General features: G+C 59.9%; 1 protein-coding gene across 2 annotated transcripts in view; it reads left to right on the top strand.

Annotated features, from left to right (window-relative positions):
- Nucleotides 1-6: 6 nt before the first annotated feature.
- The window catches only part of LOC132402241 (hypoxia-inducible factor 1-alpha-like), a 36,993-nt gene continuing 26,596 nt past the window's right edge, over nt 7-10,403 (top strand). For both annotated transcript variants that reach the window (XM_059985008.1, XM_059985007.1), the window contains exons 1-4: nt 7-378; nt 6,057-6,196; nt 7,080-7,164; nt 8,887-8,996. In XM_059985008.1, coding sequence (XP_059840991.1) covers nt 150-378; nt 6,057-6,196; nt 7,080-7,164; nt 8,887-8,996 — 564 coding nt within the window. In that variant the 5' untranslated portion in view covers nt 7-149. The remainder of the gene's footprint in view (nt 379-6,056; nt 6,197-7,079; nt 7,165-8,886; nt 8,997-10,403) is intronic.

Raw genomic sequence — 10,403 nt, 5'->3', positions numbered from 1 at the left:
GGATGCGAGTGAGAGTCGAGAGGGAGGGGAGGTGTGTTCGAGCACAGAGCGTCGAGCTGAAAGTCGGAGCAGGGATCCGAGCGGTTAAATAACCCGAGTGCCAGGGTCTGAAGGCCTTTGCGCCGGTCCGGACGGCCTGTGAGGAGGACATGGGGGAGTTGGGCGGGGAGGCCGAGGCCCCGGCCCCGGCCCCGGCCCAGCAGCGCCGCGAACGGTCCCGGGACGCGGCCCGCAGCCGCCGCGGACAGGAGACGGAGGTGATGTACCAACTGGCCCAACTGCTCCCGCTACCTCGCGGCGCCGCCGCGCACCTGGACAAAGCCTCCGTCATGCGGGTGACCATCAGCTACCTGCGGCTCCGGACCCTGCTCCGCTCCGGTAAGTGGCGGTGCTTTCTATTTCTCCCCCCTCTCTACCCCCCTCTCCCTCTCCTCCCTCTCCCTCTCCCTCTCCTCCCTCTCCCTCTCCCTCTCCTCCCTCTCCCCACTCTCCCCACTCTCCCTCTCCCCCTACCCCCCTCTCTACCCCCCTCTCCCTCTCCCCCCTCTCCCTCACCCTCTCCCCCCTCTCCCTCTCCCTTCCCCCCTCTCCCTCTCCCTCTCCCCCCTCTCCCTCTCCCTCTCCCCCTCTCCCTCTCCCTCTCCCCCTCTCCCCCCTCTCCCTCTCCCCCCTCTCCCTCTCCCCCCTCTCCCCCCTCTCCCCCCTCTCCCTCTCCCCCTCTCCCTCTCCCCCCCTCTCCTCTCCCTCACCTCCCTCTCCCACTCCTCCCACTCCCTCTCCCCTCCTCCCTCTCCCACACTCCCCACTCTCCCTCTCCCCACTCTCCCTCTCCCCCTACCCCCCTCTCTACCCCCCCCTCTCCCCTCTCCCCTCTCCCCTCCCTCCCCCCTCTCCCTCTCCCCCCTCTCCCTCTCCCTCTCCCCCCTCTCCCTCTCCCTCTCCCCCCTCTCCCTCTCCCTCTCCCCCTCTCCCCCTCCCTCTCCCCCTCTCCCCCCTCTCCCCCTCCCTCTCCCCCTCTCCCCCCTCTCCCCCCTCTCCCTCTCCTCCCTCTCCCTCTCCCTCTCCCTCTCCTCCCTCTCCCTCTCCCTCTCCCTCTCCCTCTCCCCCTCCTCCCTCTCCCTCTCCCCACTCTCCCTCTCCCCTACCCCCCTCTCTACCCCCCTCTCCCTCTCCCTCTACCCCCCTCTCCCTCTCCCTCTACCCCCCTCTCCCTCTCCCTCTACCCCCCTCTCCCTCTCCCTCTACCCCCCTCTCCCTCTACCCCCCTCTCCCTCTCCCTCTACCCCCCTCTCCCTCTCCCTCTACCCCCCTCTCCCTCTCCCTCTACCCCCCTCTCCCTCTCCCTCTACCCCCCTCTCCCTCTCCCTCTACCCCCCTCTCCCTCTCCCTCTACCCCCCTCTCCCTCTCCCTCTACCCCCCTCTCCCTCTCCCTCTACCCCCCTCTCCTCTCCCTCTACCCCCTCTCCCTCTCCCTCCCACTCCCCCCTCTCTCTCCCTCTCCCTCTCCCTCCCACTCCCCCCTCCCTCTCCCTCTCCCTCTCCCTCTCCCTCTCCCTCTCCCTCTCCCTCTCCCTCTCCCTCTCCCTCTCCCTCTCCCTCTCCCTCTCCCTCTCCCTCTCCCTCTCCCTCTCCCTCTCCCAATCCCTCTCCCTCTCCCTCTCCCTCTCCCTCTCCCAATCCCTCTCCCAATCCCTCTCCCAATCCCTCTCCCCCCTCTCCCTCTCCCCCTACCCCCTCTCCCTCTCCCACTCTCCCCCCTCTCCCTCCCACTCTCCCCCCTCTCCCTCCCACTCTCCCCCTCTCCCTCCCACTCTCCCCCTCTCCCTCCCACTCTCCCCCTCTCCCTCCCACTCTCCCCCTCTCCCTCCCACTCTCCCCCTCTCCCTCCCACTCTCCCCCTCTCCCTCCCACTCTCCCCCTCTCCCTCCCACTCTCCCCCTCTCCCTCCCACTCTCCCCCTCTCCCTCCCACTCTCCCCCTCTCCCTCTCCCTCCCCCTCCCCCTCTCCCTCCCCCTCCCCCTCTCCCTCCCCCTCCCCCTCCCCCTCCCCCTCTCCCTCCCCCTCCCCCTCCCCCTCCCCCCTCCCCCTCCCCCCTCCCCCTCCCCCCCCTCCCCCCTCCCCCCTCCCCCCCCCTCCCCCTCCCCCCTCCCCCCTCCCCCCTCCCCCTCTCCCTCTCCCCACTCCCCCCACTCTCCCCACTCCCCCCACTCTCCCCCACTCCCCCCTCCCACTCTCTCCCCCCCCCTCTCCCTCCCTCCCTCTCCCCCCCCCCTCTCCCTCCCTCCCACTCCCCCCCTCCCACTCTCCCCCTCTGCCCCCTCCCACTCTCCCCCCTCTCCCTCCCACTCTCCCCCCGCGTGTGTGTCTCTCTCTCTCTCTCTCTCTCTCCCCCCCCCCGTGTCCGTGTCTCTCCCCCCCCGTGTCCGTGTCTCTCCCCCCCCCGTGTCCGTGTCTCTCCCCCCCCGTGTCCGTGTCTCTCCCCCCCCGTGTCCGTGTCTCTCCCCCCCCGTGTCCGTGTCTCTCCCCCCCCGTGTCCGTGTCTCTCCCCCCCCGTGTCCGTGTCTCTCCCCCCCGTGTCCGTGTCTCTCCCCCCCCGTGTCCGTGTCTCTCCCCCCCCGTGTCCGTGTCTCTCCCCCCCCGTGTCCGTGTCTCTCCCCCCCCGTGTCCGTGTCTCTCCCCCCCCGTGTCCGTGTCTCTCCCCCCCCGTGTCCGTGTCTCTCCCCCCCCGTGTCCGTGTCTCTCCCCCCCCGTGTCCGTGTCTCTCCCCCCCCGTGTCCGTGTCTCTCCCCCCCCGTGTCCGTGTCTCTCCCCCCCCGTGTCCGTGTCTCTCCCCCCCCCGTGTCCGTGTCTCTCCCCCCCCGTGTCCGTGTCTCTCCCCCCCCGTGTCCGTGTCTCTCCCCCCCCGTGTCCGTGTCTCTCCCCCCCGTGTCCGTGTCTCTCCCCCCCCGTGTCCGTGTCTCTCCCCCCCCGTGTCCGTGTCTCTCCCCCCCCGTGTCCGTGTCTCTCCCCCCCCGTGTCCGTGTCTCTCCCCCCCCCGTGTCCGTGTCTCTCCCCCCCCGTGTCCGTGTCTCTCCCCCCCGTGTCCGTGTCTCTCCCCCCCCCGTGTCCGTGTCTCTCCCCCCCCGTGTCCGTGTCTCTCCCCCCCCGTGTCCGTGTCTCTCCCCCCCCCCGTGTCCGTGTCTCTCCCCCCCCGTGCGTGTGTGTGTCTCTCCCCCCCCGTGCGTGTGTGTGTCTCTCCCCCCCCGTGCGTGTGTGTGTCTCTCCCCCCCCGTGCGTGTGTGTGTCTCTCCCCCCCCGTGCGTGTGTGTGTCTCTCCCCCCCCGTGCGTGTGTGTGTCTCTCCCCCCCCGTGCGTGTGTGTGTCTCTCTCACCCCCGTGCGTGTGTGTGTCTCTCCCCCCCCGTGTCCGTGTCTCTCCCCCCCCCGTGTCCGTGTCTCTCCCCCCCCGTGCGTGTCCGTGTCTCTCCCCCCCCGTGCGTGTGTGTGTCTCTCCCCCCCCGTGCGTGTGTGTGTCTCTCCCCCCCCGTGCGTGTGTGTGTCTCTCCCCCCCCCGTGCGTGTGTGTGTCTCTCCCCCCCCGTGCGTGTGTGTGTCTCTCTCACCCACGTGCGTGTGTGTGTCTCTCTCACCCACGTGCGTGTGTGTGTCTCTCTCCCCCCCCGTGCGTGTCTCTCTCCCCCCCGTGCGTGTCTCTCTCCCCCCCGTGCGTGTCTCTCTCCCCCCCGTGCGTGTCTCTCTCCCCCCCGTGCGTGTCTCTCTCCCCCCCGTGCGTGTCTCTCTCCCCCCCGTGCGTGTCTCTCTCCCCCCCGTGCGTGTCTCTCTCCCCCCCGTGCGTGTCTCTCTCCCCCCCGTGCGTGTCTCTCTCCCCCCCGTGCGTGTCTCTCTCCCCCCCGTGCGTGTCTCTCTCCCCCCCGTGCGTGTCTCTCTCCCCCCCGTGCGTGTCTCTCTCCCCCCCGTGCGTGTCTCTCTCCCCCCCGTGCGTGTCTCTCTCCCCCCGTGCGTGTCTCTCTCCCCCCCGTGCGTGTCTCTCTCCCCCCCGTGCGTGTCTCTCTCCCCCCCGTGCGTGTCTCTCTCCCCCCCGTGCGTGTCTCTCTCCCCCCCGTGCGTGTCTCTCTCCCCCCCGTGCGTGTCTCTCTCCCCCCCGTGCGTGTCTCTCTCCCCCCCGTGCGTGTCTCTCTCCCCCCCGTGCGTGTCTCTCTCCCCCCCGTGCGTGTCTCTCTCCCCCCCGTGCGTGTCTCTCTCCCCCCCGTGCGTGTCTCTCTCCCCCCCGTGCGTGTCTCTCTCCCCCCCCCCGTGCGTGTCTCTCTCCCCCCCCCGTGCGTGTCTCTCTCCCCCCCCCGTGCGTGTCTCTCTCCCCCCCCGTGCGTGTCTCTCTCCCCCCCCCGTGCGTGTCTCTCTCCCCCCCCCCGTGCGTGTCTCTCTCCCCCCCCCCGTGCGTGTCTCTCTCCCCCCCCCCGTGCGTGTCTCTCTCCCCCCCCCCGTGCGTGTCTCGCTCCCCCCCCGTGCGTGTCTCCCCCCCCCGTGCGTGTGTGTGTGTGTCTCTCCCCCCCCGTGCGTGTGTGTGTGTCTCTCCCCCCCCCGTGCGTGTGTCTCTCTCCCCCCCGTGCGTGTGTGTGTGTCTGTCTCTCCCCCCCCGTGTTTATGTCTCTCTCCCCCCCCGTGTTTATGTGTGTCTCTCTCCCCCCCGCGCACGCGTCTCTCCCCCCGCGTGTGTGTCTCTCTCTCTCTCTCTCTCTCTCTCCCCCCCGAGTGTGTGAGTGTGTGTCTCTCTCTCTCTGTCTCTCCCCCGTGTTTATGTCTCTCTCTCCCCCCGTGTGTGTGTCTCTCTCCCCCCCGTGTTTATGTGTGTCTCTCTCCCCCCCGTGTGTGTGTGTGTCTCTCTCTCTCTCCCCCGAGTGTGTGAGTGTGTGTCTCTCTCTCTGTCTCTACCCCGTGTTTGTCTCTCTGTCCTCCCCCGCGTGTGTGTGTGTCTCTCTCTCCCCCGAATGTGTGAGTGTGTGTCTCTCTCTCTGTCTCTCCCCTGTGTTTATGTCTCTCTGTCCCCCCCCGTGTGTGTCTCTCTCCCCCCCCCCCCGGTGTTTATGTCTCTCTCCCCCCGTGTTTATGTGTCTCTCTCCCCCCCGTGTGTGTGTGTCTCTCTCTCTCTCCCCGAGTGTGTGAGTGTGTGTCTCTCTCTCTGTCTCTCCCCCGTGTTTGTCTCTCTCTCTCTCTCTCCCCCGAGTGTGTGAGTGTGTGTGTCTCTCTCTGTCTCTCCCCTGTGTTTATGTCTCTCTGTCCCCCCCCGCGTGTGTGTGTCTCTCTCTCTCTCCCCCGAGTGTGTGAGTGTGTGTGTCTCTCTCTGTCTCTCCCCTGTGTTTATGTCTCTCTGTCCCCCCCCGTGTGTGTGTCTCTCTCCCCCCCGTGTTTATGTCTCTCTCCCCCCGTGTTTATGTGTGTCTCTCCCCCCCGTGTGTGTGTGTGTCTCTCTCTCTCTCCCCCGAGTGTGTGAGTGTGTGTGTCTCTCTCTGTCTCTCCCCTGTGTCTCTCTCTCTGTCTCTCCCCCGTGTTTATGTCTCTCTCTCCCCCCGTGTTTATGTCTCTCTCTCCCCCCGTGTGTGTGTGTCTCTCTCCCCCCGTGTTTATGTGTGTCTCTCTCCCCCCCGTGTGTGTGTCTCTCCCCCCCCCCCCGTGTGTGTGTGTCTCTCTCTCTCTCCCCCGAGTGTGTGAGTGTGTGTCTCTCTCTCTGTCTCTCCCCCGTGTTTATGTCTCTCTCCCCCCGTGTTTATGTGTGTCTCTCTCCCCCCGCGCGCGCGCCTCTCTCCCCCCCCGCGCGTGTGTGTCTCTCTCTCCCCCCCCGTGTGTGTGTGTGTGTGTGTGTGTGTGTCTCTCTCTGTTTGCAGCCCCTCACTGCTTCTAAATCGGTTCAGCTTCTCAGGTGCCTGCAGGTGGAGGAGTACCTTCCACCTGTTTACAGTGCTCCGTGGGTTATTATAACCAGCCTTAGCCGGCTGGTTTGGAAGGCAGCTGAGCCAGTCTCCTCCCTTCTGTCACTGACGGTCTGTCACTCTGTCATACAGTGCCAGCGGAGAGCGGTTTGGCCGCGCACTTGAATGCCTTTTACCTCCGAGCCCTCGATGGCTTCTTCATGGTGCTGACGGAAGAAGGCGACATCGTGTACCTGTCGGAGAACGTGAACAGATATCTCGGGCTGACCCAGGTGATCAAAGGGTTAATGCGTGGCAGAAGCCCAAGTTATGTAATTTAGATTCAGATTTGTTTGTTTATCACATGTATAATCGAAACATACGGTGGAGTATGTCCATTGCATCAACAATGGACGTGCAAATGTTGCCACACGTTCTGGCGCCATCAGACTTGCTGCCCGTTACGCTGTTTCTGACAACTGACTTCCATGCTGAATGCTAGTTGCTTGCTTTTATTGTTTGCACAATTCGGTTTTTTTCTCTCTCTCTCTGTATATTGGGCGTTTGTAATTTTTTTTCGGTTCGTTTGGGTTTCTTGTTTTATGGCTGGTTGTAAAGAGACGAATCTCAAGGTTGGATAAAGTATACATACTTTGATAATAAATATACTTTGAACTTCAAACTATTCAGCCCATTGATCCTGCTGTGCCGTTCCATCATGGCTGATTTATTATCCCCCTCAACCCCATTCTCCTGCCTTCTCCTTTGATGCCCTCACTAATCAAGAACCAGTCAACCTCCACTTTAAATATACCGAGTGACTTTTGTTATGCACCCCGTAATTGGGTCATATTTACAGAGTCTAATATGGTAAAATATGATCCCTAGGGGTACAGAACACTTGGCCTCCACAGCCATCTGCAGCGCTGAATTCCATAGACCATTTTTTTCAACTTCTAAAGCAGGGGTTCCCAACCGGAGCTCCACGGGCCCCTCAGTTATCAGTATTGGCCCACGGCATAAAAATTGTTGGGGCTCCTGTTCCAGACAAAATCAAATGCATGTCCATAAATACAGAACTTGTTTGTTACCCAGTTTTGGTCTGTTTGAGAGCTGGATGTCTTTTATTGGTTAAGCAGTTTGAGACTTACGGTTTCCCACCCTCCACTCCCACAGCTTGCTCTGATCGGCCACAGCATCTTTGAGTTCATCCACCCGTGCGATGAGGAGGAAGTTAAGGACCTACTGATGACACGCCAAGGTGAGGGTCCCTCCCCCAACACATATCCATTGACGTGGGGAGGGTGCATGGGGGGGGGGAGTAAAGGGTTCAGAGGGGAGTAGGGTACCAGAACGATGTAGAGAACAAAATGCGCAATGTGGTTCTGCAGGGGAGATCCTTTTATTCACTGTTGCTATTTTGGGTGATTTTTAATCAGGGCGGCCTGCAAATAACGAACTCTGAGCTGAACAGAATATGCCTGGACTCTTTTGACCGTGTTTTATATCGTGTCTTTTTCACTGATGGATATTTTTGTTCCTGTTGGCAATGATTTGTACGCGGGGGAGGGGTTTGATGGTGGCTGAGTGTGGGAAGATGGGTCCCAGGGTTGTATACTGTTTATAATAGTAAATGTACGTCAAATCTTTGAGCAAAATGGGTGGTGAGGTGGCAGTTTGTAGTTGGGCAGCGCAGCAGCATGGCAGTTAGTGTAATGCTGTTGCAACACCAACGAACTGAGTTCAAATCCCACTGCTGTCTGTGAGGAGTTTGTACATTTTCCCCGTGACCACGCGGGTTTCCTCCGGGTGCTCCGGCTTCCTCCCACATTCCTAAGACATACAGGTTAGTTATGGGCACGCTATGCTGGGGCTGGAAGTGTCGTGACACTTGCGGGCTGCCCCCAGCACATCCTCGGACTGTGATGGTGGTTGATGCAAATGACGCATTTCACTGTGTGTTTTGATGCGCACCCGATTACTACTTTAATGGTTCCGTCAATGGTTGAGGTGCTCTGCTCCTGAACCGGGGAGAAGACTTCATGGAGTGTGCTGTCCATTGGGAATGTGGGGGGATCAGCCACGCATGTGAATATTTAGGGGGTTGATCACTGTAATCAGGGTGGAAATATTGTCATAGTTCCTTAAGGTTATAGTCAGGAGGAGGTAGGGTAGCTCCCACTACCTATCAAATGCCAATGACGTGCGTCTCAAATAGCCTCTGACAACCAAGTCCAGCTCCTGGCCCTCATATGTGGCTTAGCTACGAAGCCCGGTGGAACCGTTTCTACTGACGGGAAGGAGTAAAAGTGGGTTATTGGTGCCTTAAAACCAGTTGCTTTGTGCAGATGGGGCTTGTCTGTCAGCCATGGTCAGCAGTTCATCTATGAGAAGGAAAACTCTGATCTCTACACCTCCACTACCCACTCGTGGGGCAGGCTTTTCAGGGGAAAATCCAGAGCTGGAGTCCCTAAGACTCACTGGCAGCTCCTGCGATGCCGCTGTTGCCATACCGTATCGGTGTCAGCTGTTCTTTCAGATTCATCAGCCCTACAGAGGGGGAGGCTGTGGCATGGGCAACAGCTTGCTGTCTGTATCGTACTGCCCCGGCAGTGTCACGTAGACAGCTGGGAGGCAACGTCCATGGTCGGCCCAGAACAATGGAGGACCTCAGTATTGCCACCCAGAGTTGTGATGGTGGGAACTGTAATGTTGATGGTCAAGGGCTCGTGCGCTGGAGTATTGAAGGGCCTTTGAGCACTAATCTTGGAGGGGAGTATTAATACTAGTGTAACATGGAGGTCTCAGGATATCAAGGTGGTGATACTGGGGGAGTGATTAAGTTAGTCAGTTTAATCAAAGCGGACTAATTGACTCATTGACAAAATCAACTGTCCAACTCCATCTATTGTTTAATAAACTGTTTCACCGATTTATCACCTAACTCGCTGATTTGTTCCTTCTGTGGATTCGTCAATGCAAGGCCTGACGGCAAAGCAGGAGGCCCAGGCCCATAGGGACTTCTTCATGAGGATGAAATCTACGCTGGTGAACGGGAAACGGACCGTCGCCATCAAGTCGGCAACGTGGAGAGTGAGTGACATGCCCGTGCAGTCTGAATCTTGTGGTTGCAGCAAGCAGCGTCGCTAAACCAGCCGTAGCTGCCGTGCACAAAATGCTGGAGGGACTCAGCAGGTCAGGCAGCATCTACGGAAGTGAATAAACAGTCGACATTTTGGGCTGAGACTCTTCATCAGGACTGGAAAGGAAGGGGAAAGATACCAGAATAAAAAGGTGGGGAGAGGAGAAGGAGGTCAAGATAATAGGTGATAGGTAAAGCTGGGTGGGTGGGAAAGATAAAAGACAGGAGAGTAAGGAATCTGATAGGAGAGGAGAGTGTTCCGTAGGAGGAGGGGAACCAGGGAGGGGTGATAGGCAGGTGAGGAGTGGCTAGAGTGGGGAATAGAAGAGGAAGAAGGAATTTCTTTTTACCGGAAAGAGAATTTGATATTCGTGCCATCAGGTGGCATATGAGGTGCTGCTCCCCTACCCTGAGGGTGGCCTCATCTTGGCACAAGCTGCCTTCCCACCTCTCAACACTGACTTGTGCAGGGACAGCTGACCTTGAACTTCCTCCTCCCTGGTGAAATCGCTCCCGCAGTCGAGGATGGAAATTGTTGAGTTTGAGGAGCAACGATGCATTTCCGATTCGGGATGGTGTGGGAGTTGCCGGGGAATCCCTGAGTGCTGGGACATAAAAGTATGTAAGGGCTAGATAGATAACAGGCAAGGAAAAGTTGCTGAGTGGGATCAGAGCGGGGGAATAGATTTAGAATGGAGATGAGGAGAAACTGCTTTTCCCAGAGCAGTGAATCTGCGGAATTCACTGCCCAGGGAAGCAGTAGAGGCTACCTCATTAAATCCATTTAAACAGATTTTTTATATGTAGCAGGGAAATTAAGGCTGTCAGGGGAAAAGACAGGTAGTCAGTGCTGAGTCAACAACCAGATGGCCAACTCCTGCTCCTAGTTCTTATCTTCTTACAGTGATGTTCCTTGGACCTTGTTGTCTTTCTCCTTTCTGGGTGAAGTGGCAGGTTCGGGACAAGGTCTTGGGAGCTTCTTGGCAATTAACGACAGAGCAGTTGTAGGTGGTCCAGGATATAGACGCGACCCCACAATGGGATACAAGTGACCAGCTTTCTGTTCTCTCGTCCTGGTTGGAGATGCCCAGTGAATGGAGGGTCCCAGGGGTTGAATGCACTGATCCCCTTCATAGCGTCATACAAGCCCTAAGGCTCATCCAGTGGTGCTGAACTGTTATTCTGCCTGGTCCCATTGACCTACACGTAGACCGTAGCCCTCCATACCTCTCTCATCCATGTACCTATCCAAACTCGCATACACCACTAACGCTGGCAGCTCATCCCACACTAATCACCCTCTAAGTGAAGAAGTTTCCCCTCGGGTTCCCCTTAAACATTTCACCTTACACCTGTGA

Source organism: Hypanus sabinus, chromosome 11 (genome assembly GCF_030144855.1).
Source record: "Hypanus sabinus isolate sHypSab1 chromosome 11, sHypSab1.hap1, whole genome shotgun sequence".
Lineage (NCBI taxonomy): Eukaryota > Metazoa > Chordata > Chondrichthyes > Myliobatiformes > Dasyatidae > Hypanus > Hypanus sabinus.
Note: the sequence above shows the minus strand (reverse complement) of the source record. Positions and strands in the feature narration are given on the sequence as shown.